At 40.0% G+C, this 18,329-nt stretch overlaps 2 protein-coding genes across 4 annotated transcripts in view; one reads left to right on the top strand and one right to left on the bottom strand.

Annotated features, from left to right (window-relative positions):
- nubp2 (nucleotide binding protein 2 (MinD homolog, E. coli)) overlaps positions 1-4,493 on the top strand; it is a 24,721-nt gene extending 20,228 nt beyond the window's left edge. For 2 of the 3 annotated variants that reach the window (XM_068056436.1, XM_068056437.1), the window contains exons 5-7: positions 2,185-2,295; positions 2,825-2,894; positions 4,133-4,493. In XM_068056436.1, coding sequence (XP_067912537.1) covers positions 2,185-2,295; positions 2,825-2,894; positions 4,133-4,287 — 336 coding nt within the window. In that variant the 3' untranslated portion in view covers positions 4,288-4,493. Of the gene's footprint in view, positions 1-2,184; positions 2,296-2,824; positions 2,895-3,167; positions 3,342-4,132 lie in introns of all 3 variants that reach the window. The other variant, XR_010977412.1, reaches the window with a different exon arrangement.
- igfals (insulin-like growth factor binding protein, acid labile subunit) lies at positions 4,131-14,460 on the bottom strand. The gene is made up of 2 exons (XM_068056433.1): positions 14,218-14,460; positions 4,131-12,297 (listed from the first exon to the last, which is right to left on the bottom strand). Exons 1-2 carry the CDS (start codon positions 14,231-14,233, stop codon positions 10,484-10,486), a joined length of 1,830 nt encoding a protein of 609 aa, XP_067912534.1. The 5' UTR covers positions 14,234-14,460; the 3' UTR covers positions 4,131-10,483.
- Positions 14,461-18,329: the final 3,869 nt, after the last annotated feature.

The following is an 18,329-nucleotide window of genomic DNA, read 5'->3' on the forward strand; positions in this document are numbered from 1 at the left end:
ACCTTTGTTTTTATAGAGGGTGATTATATTGGCATCGCGCATGTTTGATACTATATTTGATTTAAATTAAATTAAAAGCTTACCTGTATACTCACCCCGGCGGATCTCTGTTTCCTGCTCTCACTATTGATTGTGATGTCACTCTGATGTCACTTTTCAATTTTTCTCCCTGCTCCCCTCTCCGCTCCCACCATGCCCCTCTCTCTCTCCGCTCCCACCGTGCTCCTCTCTCTCTCTTCGCTCCCGCTGTGTGTCTCTCGCTCTCTCTAGCCGTGCTCGTCTCCCTATATTCTCTCTCTCGTCTCCGACTCTGGGCTTTTGGTGCGCTGTGTAAAACTCTGTTCCCGCCATGCTCCTCTCTCTTGTTCTGACTCTGTCTCTGGTCTTTTATAGTCAAATGTGAGGCATGGCAGAATCTCTCATGCCCACTAGTATCCTTGACTCATCCTAAATTCTGAAGCAGGCTTATTTGTAGAGATTCAACGGACATCTATCACTATCAGTACAACAGGGGCACTGGGGCTATGTGGGGGGGGGGGGTGGGAGGAGAAGAGGAACCATGGCTTTGCTCAGTCAGCAGCATAACGATGAATTTAAATGGATGTGTTGGCAGGGACATGGCCCTTTGCAGCCAGTGTTATAAGGACACTAATATGGGCATCCCTTCAAATTACATTCCTGCATGTGCCCATCCATTTGTGAATGGGTGTATTATGCAACTGCCCCCATATGGGTTGGAATTCCTGACTGTTCTGATAGGATCAAGGATGCACCAAAAACTTTGTGGGTCTTTGCCCAGTATCATTTTGACAAAATAAGGAGACTTTTTAATATAGGACATTATTATACTATGCCTGAGACTGATTCGAAGGTGAAAATTATTTACCAGTGAAGCAGTTCCCTGGTTTAAATTTACAATTTTTGGTTCTGAAATATCCATAATCCTTGGGTTTTCAATACAGTCTTGCCTTGTTCCATTTCATAATGTAAGAGGAATTTCTCATCTTTTTGAGTTATCATATTAAAAAGTTGGATTTTATTTAGATTCTGCTTTAAAAAGATATTTTTGTTTACATGATGCTACAGTAGTCCCCATGGGTGGATGGTAAATAGCCCCAGTTCTGTTGTCGTCTCTCTTCCCAGTTTTTGTTGGGATTGCCCTCTAGTGTCCGCAATGGACATTGCAAAGACTACTGAGTTGATTTGTTGATCCTGTTAAAATTAATATGGTAGCATTGACAAACTTTCAGTTTGTAAACCAGTTCCATTCTTGTTTGACATCATAATTCAGCCAACTGTGATGGTATTTAAGAATTGCTTTTTTCCTCACTCTAACTGCTGCTGTTTACTCTTCTGTAGTAAATGATATCCTACCTGGCATTGAAAGTTGCATGCCTCCCTGTTCCCCTTCTTTTGGACCTTGTACTGCAGCATCATTTAAACATGGTTGTGTTCTGCGTCTCAAAATTCTGCGCATGGCTTTGAGATCGGGTTCAGGCCTGCCAAGTCAACTTTATTTCTGCTCATAACTTCTATAAATCCAGTATTGGAGATGCTAAATACACCTTAATATAAATAAATATATATTTCCTTACCCTTTAGTTTCAGTGGATCTTCATCTGATGGACATTTCCTCTCATTTCTCACCACCCATCAGTGCCTGTTACTTTGTTGCAAACTTCCTTGTTTTTCATTATATCACTGATCCTGGTCTAGTCAGTGGTGCTCTGCAATTTTCTGTTTCTCAGTTTTAAATATGCCATCTTACAGGTACCTCTTCCAACATCCTCACTGAGTTTAAATCAAGTTACAACTTCATACTGTAATTCATTCCTTCACTGAGCCTCAACTGTATCAAACTGCTGACCTCCCTCAGTCTTTCGGTCCTCCGACAATCTTGAGAATTTTATAAGTTCAAGCTTGGCATTGCCTGCTCACTGTTTTGTTTTGTTTTTTATATATCTCTTTCACTTCTCAAAAACATTTTCTCCATCTCTTGTGAAAGCTCCTGGACTATGATTCTATGAGCAATGATCAATCTACACAACCTTGCCTAAGGGATCATTATTCAGATATGATCCTTGACCGTGAATGTTGATCAGTTTTATTTTGAAATAACTGATTATTACTGTTCTCAGCCTTTTGGATGAATATAGTTTCTAAAGGTTTTTGTTTTCTTAACAGGCAGTGTCTATAGGAGATGTAAGAAGGGAATTGACATTCTGCAAGAAAACTGGGTTACCAGTGGTGGGAATAATTGAAAACATGAGTGGCTTTGTTTGCCCTAACTGTTCAGTGAGTATTGAAAGCTTTTTGAATTATTCTAACTGTGGATTTATTCGACCACTGTGATCAAGTGAAGAAACTTTTGCAGGTTTTAAAAACCTGGCCTAGTTGCTGATATTGCCAATATTAATAGATATATTTTACAAGTGTCGGTTCAACATTTGAAAGGTTTGATGGGTTTTTACTGTTATAGAATTTAAAAGTGAGGTCTTTCATCCTGTTAATTTCGACTGGAGTTGAAATATGCTTCCAGCTTCACAACTTTCTTAACATTTTAGAGTTGAACTGTGATCTTTCAATATATTAATGCAAGACAGACCATGAGTGATCTAAAACCAAAAAACAATGTATCTGTGGATTTCCACTTGAAGCATGAGAGGATACAATAGTAATTTATGTTACAAAGAGCGTATCTCTGAATAATGGTAAATATGTTTGACAATGTAATTTGATACATGTCTCAAGACTCTAATGACTTGTAAAGGAATAAAATGATGCTGTTTTCAGGTTTTGACTTGAATAAATGATTGCTTTTTAGGAATGCACTAATGTATTTTCCAGAGGAGGGGGAGAAGCACTTGCTGAGCAGTTTCGGGTTCCATTTTTAGGTGAGCATCCTAAAGTGAACTTTAGATTTGTAAATCACTGGTGAGTGTTTGACTTTGACTGATCTTGGTCAACTATCTTGACAACATTTATGGAATAAACGGATTTCTCTACAAAATATAATTAGTTAAATACCTTTGTGTGATAAATGCATGACATGATTTGTGTTCATTTTGGGGAACAGCATTGAGTAAAATTAATTTATAATTTGTGGCAATATTTCTGTTTGAGTATGTAATGTCATACTTGTTCTAAGAGTCCTAAATCTTCTCCAGATCTTGTATACATGGCGTATCTGTGGAACATAGAGCATGCTGATAGTTGCGTTTTAGTGAATGTGCACATGAAATTTGAGTCATTCAGCACAGGGTCACAGATAAGGGAGCCTATTTGACCCATTTGAATAAAAACCTACAATTTCCCTGCCCCCTCTAAATTACAGCTTTCAGGTATGTCTTTTGAATTATTGCAAGGTTTTCCAACTCCCAAGCATCGCTATACTACTGGAAGTCCATTCTGAGTGTTAGTCACTTTTATTTTGATGTGCCAACCATTTTGGTATTGGTCCTAAATATGCTAACCTGTGCCCACTTGTTCAGCCATGAAAAGCATTTAACAGAAACAGGCACATAAACAAAATTGTAATGTGGGAAATGAGCACATTGCTGCATGAAGAGAAAGACAGTTTTTATTCTGTGTGCAGCTCCATGGAAGAACATTCCTCCTTGGCAGTATCAAGAAGTACACATTTTTTAAAGCCCCTTTATGTGCCTCATCAAACTTTTCATTTTGATATTTCTACCTTTGGGTGGTGATATTCAGATGAAGTGAAAAGAAAAGCTGGGGTGTGTAGAGTTGTTCCATTTTGTAATGTTTACGTTTGATATTTATGTAAACTTGTTTTCTTTTAGAAATAATTCAATTTGAGTGTTTTACTCCAATGCTAAAGCTTTACTTTGGTCTTGAAGTAATGATGAGTATGAGTTGATATAATTGTCTGAATTTTTTTTTTCTTCCAATGGAGAAAGGAATAAATATCAGGCTCGGGCAAAGACAACTTCAAACCTATTATTTCACATAGTAATTTCAAGGCCGTGGGATCTTTTCCCCCTCATTTACAGCAGCTATTTGTAGTGGCTTGCTTTAGTTCATGCTTCACTGAAGCATAGAATGAATTGATTTGCCAGTAGTTTTCAATTTTGCTCTTGAAGCATCATTGTTTACATTTTTTCTTACCCAGGGCGAGTTCCTCTCGATCCTCAGCTGTCTCATAGTCTGGAAGAAGGTAGAAATTTCATCCAAGCCTTTCCAAAGAGTGCAACCTTTGATGCCATTAATAACATAGTGGAGAAGATTTTAAGTAATGGCAGTGAATCCTCTGCACTTTGTACATGAGATTATTCCTTGTGTATTTGTATTGAACTGCTGGGGTAGGGGATTGCAGAATAGAAGCACAAAGGACTCGCACTGTTGAAATGCAGGGATACGATAATCAACGTTTCTTCCAGAAATGGAAACTCTGTTTATAAATATTGGACCGATAATGCCTTTTGTTGTACCTACTGAAATGTGAAATTATAAATAAAAGATTTTGTACCCAGTTATTTTTGTGAATGTGCTTCAACACCACAACTTGTGTATTGTAGTGAAGAATATTTACAGTACCAGGCATTCTATTCCAGGTGTTAGTGCGCGTGAACCAGTGCATAGTGCACTAAGAGCGGCTGATTTAGGTCATCTGATCTTGCTATTTATAACTCCTTGAGGTGGAATATGTTACAGAACACTGCTCCATTTAGAGCCTAACTGAGCTGATCCAATACAGAGAGTTTAAATGACTGACTATAAACTTTGGGAATTGAAAACAGCCTACTGGTTAGGGATCAGCCAGAGATATGAAATTACATTTAATATTGTAATAATTACTTTCACAAACTGAAACCATGCTCTTACGCAAACCTATTTAGCAATAGTACATAGTCTGGTTGACCTCCCTGTGTCTATCTGCTTATTAAGAATGTCATCTGCAACCGGGATATTCACTTTTGGTAAGGATTGTGTTAAATAAATTTTGGATTTTTTCTGATTATAGTAATGAATATTAAAGTGCTTTGAAATGAGGGTTCCTGAAAAATTTTTATTCACAAGAAACAACCTAACTGAATCATGCACGAACGAGAATGATTCAAGTGTGTAGTGCCATCAATGCTATACTGCAGATAGTTATGCTAATTTGATTACATTACTTGCTGACTTAAATAAGATTGCTTAATAAATTATCACAGTTAGTTTTGTGATAGGTAAATGGTGTCATTAGTTAGCCCAGTAACACAAAAATTAGTGCTGAACTACTGATTTGCAGTCTTGAGTTTCAGCTATGACACACATATTTGGGATTTCATTTGGAGGCAAGTTTTGCTGTATTTGCTGTGTTAACTGCAAGCGAGGAAAAGCAAGAACGAACAAAGAACAGTACAGCACAGAAACAGGCCATTCGGCCCTCCAAGCCTGCGCCGATCTTGGTGCCTGTCTAAACTAAAACCTTCTGCACTTCCGGGGACCATATCCCTCTATTCCCATCCTATTCATGTATTTGTCGTTATCGTACCTGCTTCCACCACCTTCCCCGGCAGCAAGTTCCAGGCACTCTCCACAGAGGGTGGTAAGAACTTGCCTCGCACATCCCCTCTAAACTTTGCCCCTCGTACCTTAAACCTATGTCCCCTAGTAACTGACTCTTCCACCCTGGGAAAAATCTTCTGACCATCCACTCTGTCCATGCCACTCATAACTTTGTAAACCTCTATCATGTCGCCCCTCCACCTCTGTCGTTCCAGTGAAACAATCTGGGTTTATCCAACCTCTCCTCATAGCTAATGCCCTCCAGACCAGGCAACATCCTGGTAAACCTCTTCTGTACCCTCTCCAAAGCCTCCACGTCCTGGTAGTGTGGCGACCAGAATTGCACGCAATATTCTAAGTGTGGCCGAACTAAGGTTCTGTACAGCTGCAGCATGACTTGATAATTTTTATACTCTATGCCCCAACCGATAAAGGCAAGCATGCCGTATGCCTTCTTGACTACCTTATCCACCTGCGTTGCCACTTTCAGTGACCTGTGGACCTGTACGCCCAGATCTCTCTGCCTGTCAATACTCCTAAGGGTTCTGCCATTTACTGTATACTTCCCACCTATATTAGATCTTCCAAAATGCATTACCTCACATTTGTCTGGATTAAACTCCATCTGCCATTTCTCCGCCCAAGTCTCCAACCGATCTATATCCTGCTGTATCCTCTGACAATCCTCATCACTATCCGCAACTCCACCAACCTTTGTGTTGTCCGCAAACTTACTAATCAGACCAGCTACACTTTCCTCCAAATCATTTATATATTCTACAAACAGCAAAGGTCCCAGCACTGATCCCTGCGGAACACCACTAGTCACAGCCCTCTATTCAGAAAAGCACCCTTCGCTGCTACCCTCTGCCTTCTATGACCAAGCCAGTTCTGTATCCATCTTGCCAGCTCACCTCTGATCCGATGTGACTTCACCTTTTGTACCAGTCTGCTATGAGGGACCTTGACAAAGGCTTTACTGAAGTCCATATAGACAACATCCACTGCCCTTCCTTCATCAATCATCTTTGTCACTTCCTCAAAAAACTCAATCAAGTTAGTGAGACACGATCTCCCCTTCACAAAACCATGCTGCCTCTCGCTAATAAGTTCATTTGTTTCCAAATGGGAGTAAATCCTGTCCCGAAGAATCCTCTCGAATAATTTCCCTACCACTGACGTAAGGCTCACCAGCCTATAATTTCCTGGATTATCCTTGCTACCCTTAAAGGAACAACATTGGCTATTCTCCAGTCCTCTGTGACCTCACCTGTAGCCAATGAGGATACAAAGATTTCTGTCAAGGCCCCAGCAATTTCTTCCCTTGCCTCCCTCAGTATTCTGGGGTAGATCCCATCAGGCCCTGGGGACGTATCTACCTTAAAGCTTTGCAAGACGCCCGACACCTCTTCCTTTTTGATAACGACATGACTGAGACTATCTACACTCCCTTCCCTAGATTCATCATCCACCAAGTCCTTCTCCTTGGTGAATACTGATGCAAAGTACTCATTTAGTACCTTGCCCATTTCCTCTGGCTCCACGCATAGATTCCCTCCTCTGTCCTTGAGTGGGCCAAACCTTTCCCTGGTTACCCTCTTGCTCTTTATATACATATAAAAAGCCTTGGGATTCTCCTTAATCCTGTTTGCCAATGACTTTTCATGACCCCTTTTAGTCCTCTTGACTCCTTGCTTAAGTTCCTTCCTACTGTCTTTATATTCCTCAAGGGCTTCGTCTGTTCCCAGCCTTCCAGCCCTTACGAATGCTTCCTTTTTCTTTTTGACGAGGCTCACAATATCCCTTGTTATCCAAGGTTCCCGAAACTTGCCAAACTTATCCTTCTTCCTCACAGGAACATGCTGGTCCTGGATTCTAATCAACTGACGTTTGAAAGACTCCCACATGTCAGATGTTGATTTACCCTCAAACAGCCGCCCCCAATCTAAATTCTTCAGTTCCTGCCTAATATTGTTATAATTAGTCTTCCCCCAATTTAGCACCCTCACCAGAGGACTACTCTTATCCTTATTCACAAGTACCTTAAAACTTATGGAATTATGATCACTGTTCCAGAAATGCTCCCCTACTGAAACTTCGACCACCTGTCCGGGCTCACTCCCCAATGCCAGGTCCAGTACGGCCCCATCCCTAGTTGGACTATCTACATATTGTTTCAAGAAGCCCTCCTGGATGCTCCTTACAAATTCTTCCCCATCCAAGCCCCTAGCACTAAGTGAGTCCCAGTCAATATAGGGGAAGTTAAAATCACTCACCACTACAACCCTGTTACCTCTACATCTTTCCAAAATCTGTCTTCATATCTGCTCCTCTACCTCCCGCTGGCTGACACTCATACAGTCCTCTGGTGACGTGGTGAGGAGGGGCTTAACTCAGGATTAGGATTCATAGATCAAGAAGCAGGATTTGTTCCACTCTTGTGCTTGAGTGGATGAAGGAGCAATATGAAATGATGAAAATAAAGGAATTACTGGTGAGATTAATGAATAATGAATCGAGCATGAATATGTAAGCATTTTTAACTGCTGCCTGGAGATGTAAATTTCCATCAAAGCTGGACTGTGAGCTAAAATGCCAGAACGATCTGTTACCAGTGTTCTGAAGAGCATCGGTTTTGGATGCCATCACTAAGACTGCCTATTTCCACCTCCACAACATTGCCCGATTCCGCCCCTCAGCTCATCTGCTGATACCCTCCTTCGTGCCTTTGTTTCCATCTACACTTGACTATTCCAATGGACTCCTGGCTGGCTTTCCACATTCTAGGTCTCTGTAAACTTGAGGACATCCAAACCTCTGCTGCCTGTGTCTTAACTTGCACCAAGTCCTGTTCCCTATCACCCCCGTGCTCGCTGACCTACATTGGCTCCCGGTCAAGCAACATCTTGATTTTAAAATTCTCATCCTTGTTTTCAAATCCCTCCATGGCCTTGCCCATCCCTATCTCTGTAATCTCATCCAGCCCCACAACCCTCCATGATATCTACGCTCCTCTAATTCTAGCCTCTTGTGCATCCTTGATTTAAATCGTTCCACTATTGGTGGCCGTGCCTTTAGCTGCCTAGGCACCAAGCTTTGGAATACCCTTCCTACACCTCTCCACCTCGCTTTTCTTCTTTACGACACTCCTTAAAACCTGTCTGTTTGACCAAGCTTTTGATCACCTAACTTAATATCATCTTGGCGGCTTGGTGCCATGCTTCATTTTATAATGCTCCTGTAAAGTGCCTTGGGACATTTTATTATGTTAAAGCTTCTATATAGATATAAGTTGTTGGATGGCCTACATTCTCTCATGACCTTTCTATCTAAGGACAGAGTATTCATATTAGGAGCCATACAAATTGGTGATTCTCTTCCCCTGAGCTGGATATTTTGGAGGAAGTGTTTTCTTATCTTCAAAGTAAGGAATGTAGATCCGGGTAAGAAGTCACCAATTAAGTATATCAGAGTCTGGTGCAACATAATGCATCCCTGCTATTCTTCCACAGCAATGTGCCTTTACCCTAACCTCACTATATTGCTCTCGTGAACTTCCATTTTCTACATCAGTAATTCTTAAGAATATAAGAAATAAAAGCAGTAGTAGGCTACATGGACCTTCAAGGCTGCTCTGCCATTCAATAATGTGGTTGATCCATATTATTTTCATTTTTTCATTCCGATTGCAGTCATCTTTCAAGTATGAGACTTATAAGTTGTGGTGAATTGTGGACAATATTGAGCTGTGGGACATCTTTTGCACGGGAACTTTACTGACTGCACAGGAATGTTTCCCCTGTTTAGTCTGGACCAAATTCAAACAACAGAAAAGGACAGTGTGCTAATTAATAAAAAAGAAACCTGGTTCCTATGCTCCTACTTTCTGTTTTCAGCTGCAACATCCTGAGGAACCACATTAAAAACTGGGAAAATCAAGAGCATTACTGTACTACTCTCCCAGACCTCCTTGTTCAGAATGGGATTTGGGAGGCCTGGGAGTAGAGCTCTCAGCAGACAACGTGAAAAAGCAAGGAAAAAAATAGTGGAAGAGGTATTTCGACTTAGAAAAATATTATAGAAGTAATTTTTGAGCTTGCATTTGTTTCAAAACTAACCTCCATGTACACTGTCAATTAAAAGGCTAATGGCAAACTAATTGGATCATGAACTTACCTTGTCAGAAAAGCAGAGATCTATTACCTCTACAATACTTATTAGCAACATGTAATAACTAAGTTATATTCAAAAAACATTTTATATACCTTGGATAACAGATGACACTTTGTTTCTTTAGGACATGAAGTAAGAGGTAATTTAGTTATCTGAATTAGTAATGGGGGTCAAAATTCCTGTTTTTGTTAATTTTAGTGTAGACTTGAATAAAAATATTGTGTGAGCCAATTTTCCAAAATAAATTGGTTCATAATTGCCCCTAGCTTGGGATATCACTTTTTCCTCATATACTTTTTAGTATAATTAGCAATTTTGTTCCTCATATTCCTATGAAAGCTACCCTCTGCACCAACACCACCAGCTCCCATTGTGTTAGGTGAATCAGAAACAAGCAAAATAATAAGGAATTTGCACCGGTCTTGGCCGAAGCAATTTTTGATTTCTGTGACAACTTTGGAGCGAAGTGTAGAGCCTTTACTAAGTTTACACAGCCTAACGCTTCGGTCAGTGCAGTTGCTGTGATTTTAACATGATCAACCAAGCTTTATTTGCAGAAACTATTGTAAGTTTATTTGTATATGTTCGCTAAGCCAGAAAGAATCAGACTATTATTAGCAAATTAGATTGGGAATATTGTGTTCCAAACCAGATAGGCACGTCAAGGTTTGATTTCCATTATTATAGTCATAACTGCATATTCAAATTACATCAGGGTGTCAAAGCTAAATACCATGGCATTGCTACTTGAACAATATGCATGCAATGAGAAAACATGCAACTCATGTACTTGATGTTAGCAATGACCAAAATAATCCTCACTGATGTCTCTCAGATCTGTACTAGCAATGGTTTGTGGGCTTGCACACGTGATGTTGTTGTATGTGTACATGGTTGTATGAGTTTCATCTCCTTCTACCACCGATTCGAAATAACGAGGAACTACATGGGGATTCTTCAGACAGTAATCCCTGAGTGACTTCAGCAAGCAGTCACAGTGCCACTTGTTATCTTCCAACAATAGTTGCTCCAGTTGTGATGACTGCTCCAAAAACTGTTCTGGGAAATGTCTTAAATAGTTGCTCTTAAGGTTCAGATACCTTAACTTGATCAATGGTGTAAGAGTATAATTATAGAAAAACTCAATAAAGTTCTCTGATAAATCAAGCCAAGAGAGACGGTGAAGAGGCTGAAAGGTAGTATCAGAAATGTATGCAAGTTTATTGCACTTTAGTAGAAGATACTCCAGATTTGGTACACTTGTGAAGGCCTGAGGAGATAGCTGTACTAGTTTGTTGTAGCTGAAATCCAGCTCCAAAAGCTCTTGCAAGTCACTGAGGCTCTGATTGTCAATAACTGAAATGTAATTGTCTTGCAGGAAGAGTCTTCGAAGGCAGATCAATCCGGAAAATGTGTTTGGTTGAATTCTGGTGACTGCATTGTTTTGTAAATGCAGGCTATGAAGATTAGGAAGACCATTAAATGTATGGTCTGATAAATTCTTTAAAGAGTTACTGGATAGATTCAGTACGGCTACCTCATGAAGGCCAACAAATGCCCCTGGTTTGATCTCCTGAATCTGGTTATTGTTCAGAGTGAGAACTTCCAATTGTACTAAGCCATCAAATATGTTTTCAGAAAGGCTTTTGATTTTGTTGTACCCAAATTGGAGTTCTTCCAGAAACTGAAGTTCTCTGAATGTCCTGTGCCTTAACCCTGTGATGGAGTTGTTGAGCAACCGAAGCACATGAAGATTTAGGAGTCCAGAGAATGTTTCTTCATATAATATAGTAATGCGATTGTGGGACAAGTCTAACCATCTGAGAGATTTCATTCCCATAAAAGCCCTAGGTACAATGGTGCTGATCTGGTTACAGCTCATATAAAGCTTTTGGAGCTTTTGCAGCTTCACAAAGATGTTCGCCTTTATCACTCGCAACAGATTTCCTGACAAATCAAGTTCCTTCAGCTCTGTCAAACTGATAAACAGTTGGGACTGCAGATATGTTAACCTATTTCCTGCCAAAATAAGCTCCTTTAAGTTTGTTAAGTCATGAAAGCCTGTAGCGGGCAAAACTGCCAGATTATTCCATCCCAGATTGAGGTACCAGAGGTGGGAGAGGCCAGAAAACAACACATCTTCAATTTTACTAAAGTTGTTATTGTTCAGACTAAGTGAGCCAAGAGACGGAGTGTGGAGAAATGCATTTAGTACCAGGTATTTCAATTTGTTCCTTTCCAAATGCAGGTGGACCAATTGTTTCAAACCGTAGAAGGCATGTTGATCAACACTAATTATGTGGCTATTCTCTAGGTTCACAAAGTCCAGATTAGACATGTTCCTGAAAGCGTGGGATGGAAGAACTGTGAAGTTATTAGAGTCAAACCAAACTGCTTTAGCATTAACTGGTACATCTTTCGGAATGCTGGTAAGATTACAAGAGCTGCAGTAGACATTCAGTTCTTCACTGTAGTCATCAAAAATGCAGGTGCATACTTGGGGGCATTCCAAATTTTCATCATCTGACTCTTCCCCTGATGGTAACTGTGATTCTGTTCCCAACACTGGGATGAACCTCAGACAAACAATAACCAAAACAAGGCAAAATTCTAAAAAAAATAAACACAACATGCAATCAGAGAATATAAAACATTCAGGGTTTGGATAATTTTTATAAGATAATCATCACAGACAAAAAAGAGAAAAAGATCATTGAAATAAATTAACGATTTCCATGGCATTGTTCATAGTAAGTCAGAGGATGTTTATTAGGGTCTAAAATTATTACCACTATTACCATCTAACACACAATGTATTATTCTGCTGTGAAGGTACACCTGAGTGCAATTTAGCCTATCCCTTTAAGAACATAAGCTCTGATGATGCTTGCTGAGAGCAATTAGAGTCTAATTGCTCTCAGATAGGCACTGAAGTAAGTTAGAAATTTGGAGATTCTTTTCTAATAGTATTTTTAAAAAGATCGCATTGAATCTGTTATGTCTGAAATGTGAAGTATATTGAATGTAATAGAGAGATGTTATGTAGTTGTGATATCCAATCTCTGCATTATTATCTCTGCATTATGTTGTCTATAGTAAAGGAAAATAACTTATTGGGAAATGTAACAATAAGGTTAACTCCCATAATACCACTTATATTTAGGGCTTTGTTATACTGAGGATTTCTCTGTTCCCATTAACAGATAATTGGGAATTCAGTGTTTTCTAGAAGCAAGTCTTCCTAGATTTCGTCATTACATGAAATCTAATATTAACAATAAGTGACTTCCTATTTTGTACCACACAGAGCCATTGTGATCAATTTTAACAGCTTGGGTTATGCTTAAAATTAATTAAAAAGAAAAGACAAGATTATATAGAAACACGCAACCACTGAGGTCCTACTGAGAGAGTTTGGGTGGATGTTAAAGATCCTATGACTTGAGCAACAGTGGGGCGGCACAGTGGCGCAGTGGTTAGCACCGCAGCCTCACAGCTCCAGCGACCTGGGTTCAATTCTGGGTACTGCCTGTGTGGAGTTTGCAAGTTCTCCCTGTGTCTGCGTGGGTTTCTTCCGGGTGCTCCGGTTTCCTCCTACATGCCAAAAGACTTGCAGGTTGATAGGTTAATTGGCCATTATAAATTGCCCCTAGTATAGGTAGGTGGTAGGGAAATATAGGGACAGGTGGGGATGTGGTAGGAATATGGAATTAGTGTAGGATTAGTATAAATGGGTGGTTGATGGTCGGTACAGACTCGGTGGGCCGAAGGGCCTGTTTCAGTGCTGTATCTCTAAAACTAAAACTAACCAATACCACCAGAAGGAGACCAGATTAACATCTCATTGCTGTTTGTGAGGCAGTGATGGTGCAGAATGACCGCTGTGTTTACGTATACATGAAGTGGCAGTAGGGTCGTGCAACATGTGCCATTGTACACAGTGGTCTCAAGCGGATCCAATGATACGTTTAACAATCCTAACTTTATTAATGTAGGGGCCCCAAATTGAACTTTTTTTATGGGGCCGCTGCAAAGCAAAAGTGCGTGAAACACTTTGAAACATTTCAAGAATGTTTACAGCTGTGTATAAATGCATTTGTAAAAACATTTCTTTTTCTATAGCAGATGCTACAAAGAAGGCTTGTTTTAACACTTGTCTGAAATGAATTCTTCCACCATGGGAAGCAAATGGGTGGAACTCTTACAAAATCATTCATTCAAATTGGGTCCAAGTTTCAAACAAAAAAAAATTCTGTATCTTTGAAGAGATTCTTAACCACTATTAGTACAATGTTGTGTTTCTGGAATTTTTTTTCTCATTTCAAATGGAATCTTCACAAGCCAGCGTCACTGAGGGATCTTTATCTTAGGCAAATATAACAAAATTGTGGGAAGGATAAAAAGAAAATCATACACAACTCATGCATAATGTAAAAATCCATCATATGCTCTGGTGTAAAAAACAAGTAATAGTTATTAATAAATCCTTAATAAATCCCATCCTTGCCCCCATGAAGAAAAATATCTTACCCACAGATTTGTGCATTTTGTTACGAAGCCTTTTTTTTTTACAGAAAGTAATTTGCCAGTTGTCTTCTGTCTAGCTCAAATTGATGCCGGTAACAAACTGTACAGAATTATTGCCTTCTTTTACAAAACTTCAGGATCATGGGATAACCTCTTTCTACCAGTTAACCAGCACAACATTCCTAACATCTCATTCTTTCTTTTCTTATTACGGAAATTTTTTGACTCCCCCACTGACCAGTGGACTGTGTTAATGACCAAATGGCAGTAAGCCAAAATGGGGTCAGCAGAAAAATAAACACCTGACACATGGTAAGGAAAGAATCAATAGTGTTTACTTAGTGCATCCACATGAGGCAATATTTAGCTACTTTGCAGCCACAAAGCATGCTACCAATGCAATGTCCCTCTGGACACCAGGTACATTCATTAATACATCTGATACGATCACCCTATCTGGCCAGGGTGAAATAGTTATTTAAAGCATTACACAATCTTGTCAGTTTTGTCTCCATTTAGCACCAAAGCGAATGATACTGTTACAATGTGTAGTAACAGTCTTTATGATATTAACTGATGGGATCTTAGCGGGTATTTACTATACACATAATATTGTGATTATAGCAACAATTTGCATTTCTGTAGCAGTTTTCACATCAGAGTTCTTGTACCAGAAGGTGAGGAGAATACCCAGTGGGAGATGTAGCTTAGTGTAATGGTGGAAAGGACTGAAATTATGCCTCACTCAACTCAACCCATCGTAGCCCATCCCAGGTCAACCTGTTTGGAATTATACATATTGGAAATATATTATAATGCGCTCACCTTTATTGCCATTTCAGCATTTTAATTTACTGTCATTATATTCAACCCACAGGAGCAAGGAGGAATTGGGCTTTAATTGACCTCTAGATCTTAGCTAGACCATCCGGCCTTAAAGGGAAAGGCCACATTACTCACAGCTGCAGCTTAGCAGCAGAACAATACCTTCTGTGCTATATTCCTATCCTTAGAAAACATTGCACCCACTGACATTCTACAAGCAATGTCCCCAGGAGTTCCATTAGTCTTTATCAAGCTATTTTTGTGTAAATTCGAACTTAACCTATTTTTTGGGTATGCAAAGTGACTTTCCTTATCACATATATTCATGTTGAAATGATAACTAGTGGATAAATTTTTTTTTAGCAAATTAGTCATCCCTGGATTTGAATAATCACCTTAATCAATGAACAGAATCATTCCAATTAGAAGAGTAACTTCTTAACATCTACAATAATTGAAGGAATACTTCAGAAAAGGGTGTCATCATTAAGTTGTTGTAATCCTTTTTCGAATATCACCCAGCTCGTCAGGTAAGAAACGACGGTAAATCATACATGTGTTTTGTATTTTACTTTATAGTCTACAGAGTGACTCAGATGTACTAAGATGGTTGCAGCCATCATGCATTTACCTCATGAAAAGTGTCAAGGGATAGCAATATGTTACTGTAATAAAATTTCATTCCACGTCAGCATGTGCTTCAATGCTGAAGTAATGGGAGGAGGACTTTATTGTTAAGCACTCCATGTGATCATTCATCATTTTCCAGCTCCACAACACTCCAGGATTGGGAGGAGAATCGGAATAAAGGCTTTGCCTTAAAATCAATTAAAACTTTAGGTCATTTCAATCACTTTGTTAAAATTTGCAGTAAGCATCAAAATAAGTAGATCCTGAAAATGAACCAATTTAAGCACTTGATTCCTATACTACTCCAATTCCTTCAAGCAACACCTATTCGTTGCAGCCAATTTACTTATTCAGACCATATCAATCTGAGCTTGCATACGTGATTGAAGTTAAGAGTCTACATTAGCAGGAGCTCCAGCCCTGATAATGTTCTGGTGATAACATTTAGTTACTGTTAGGAAAGCACCTCTCTAACGGTCAAGGCTACTCATGTCAAAAAATGCTGCAAAGATCATAGTGATAACACAGCACATGAGGGTAGCATTGAAAGAATTGCTTTGTTAAATATAGAAGTTTTTCCCCCAATTTTACCAGTCTTTCTTCCCTCCTCTCTTGACAGTAGTGATTCATGCTTGAGGAAACCTTATGTAAGTGTCTATTCTTTAAGTATGAATCAATATGATAAGGGTTGACAGCCTGTACAAATGGGGTACAAATGAGCTTAAGCCTGTTACTACCCAGTATCCACACGCAAGCATGTTCAGCAGTGACCGTCTGATAGTGATCAGCATCGGGATCCCAAGCTGAACTTTCCCTTCTCATGACCAAGACTGCTAAAGGCCAAATGTGCTCCGACTGCTGCTCCAGCCAAGATCAGCTAACTCAGTCAAATGCTCGAGGAACATCACCTCATCTTTTGATTTGGCGTTTTACAGGCTTCTGGTCTCACCATTGGGTTTAACAATTTCTGATCAGGATCACTGCTTGCATTTTCTTGGATAGCAGGTGATGGTAATATTCTGCTGTGGTCATTTACAATATTGTCCCATGACCACCCCCTCTTTTGCCTTGCTCCACCATCACTTTGGTCATTTAATCAATCTTGCCTTCCACTCTATCACAGACCTTCCCTTTTGGTCCCCCTGTTCCCATCCCCCTTTTAACCTTGGCTCTGTATTGCTCATAAACTGTTAAATTTATAACTTTTTCCAGTTTTGATGAAGGCAGACAGAAAGAAGAGCAATGACTTGCATTTATATAGTGCCTTACACAACCTCAGGATGTCCCAAGCATTTTACTGCCAATTAAGTCATTTTGAAGTGTAGTGTAACGTAAGAAACTTGGAAGCCAATTTGTGAACAGCAAGATCCCACAAACAGCAATGTGATCTATTTGAATGACGTTGGTTGATGGATATATATTGGTCAGGACACTGGGGAGAACGCCCCAACTCTTCTTGTTGGCCCAATTCCCCCAGGCACCTCCTCAAAAGGACATCTGCTGTTAAATTGGCAGCTGGCAACTTCTAAGTGCACAAGGTAACCAACTAAAACAGGCACTAGGCTCCTTGAATATGCTAATTAGGGGAGTGTTGCTTGTTTTAGGACCCATGTCAAATTCAGCAAAAGCTGAACGCAGAATGTGCTGCGCATGCTCTGTTCAGTTCTCCAGGTCTACAACAGTCTAACCAGTCCTTAGAGTCATAGAGTGATACAGCACAGAAACAGGCCCTTCTGCCCATCATGTCCACGCCGGCCATCAAGCCTATCTATTCTAATCCCATTTTCCAGCACTTGGCCCGTAGCCTTGTATGCTATGGCGTTTCAAGTGCTCATCTAAATACTTCCTAGATGTTGTGAGGGTTGCTGCCTCTACCACCCCTTCAGGCAGTGTGTTCCAGACTCCAACCACCCTCTGGGTGAAAATTCTTTTCCTCAAATCCCCTCTGAACCTCCTGCCCCTTACCTCAAATCTATGCCCCCTGGTTATTGACACCTCCACTAAGGGAAAAAGTTTCTTCCTATCTACCCTATCTATGCCCCTCATAATTTCATATACCTCAGTCAGGTCCCCCTTCAGCCTTCTCTGCTCCAGGGAAAAAAACCCTAGCCTTTTCAGTCTCTCTTCATAGCTGAAATGCTCCAGCCCAGGCAACATCCTGGTGAATCTCCTCTGCACCCTCTCCAGTGCAATCACATCACTCCAATAGCATGGCGACCAGAACTGTACACAGTACTCCAGCTGTGGCCTAACTAACATTTTATACAACTCCAGCATAACCTCCCTGCTCCTATATTCCATGCCTCGGTCAATAAAGGCAAGTATCCCTTATGCCTTCCTAACCACCTTATTTACCTGTGCTTCTGCCATCAGTGATCTATGGACAAGTACACCAAGGTCCCTCTGACCTTCCGTACTTCCTATGGTCCTACCATCCATTGTATATTCATCGTTAATTATCTTTATGCACCATTGTGAGGAAATAATATTTACTGGTTATCTGTTTCCTTCCTTATTTTTTTAAATTTAAATATTTACTGTGAGACACAGTACAGAAGCACCACAAAAAAGGGGCAGTGCTTGTGCAAGCAACTAACCCCTTACTAAGCTCACCATCTTCTATAAGCCCATGGAGTGGGAGATAGAGTAAAAATGCATGC

Source organism: Heterodontus francisci, chromosome 24 (assembly GCF_036365525.1).
Source record: "Heterodontus francisci isolate sHetFra1 chromosome 24, sHetFra1.hap1, whole genome shotgun sequence".
NCBI classification, from domain to species: domain Eukaryota; kingdom Metazoa; phylum Chordata; class Chondrichthyes; order Heterodontiformes; family Heterodontidae; genus Heterodontus; species Heterodontus francisci.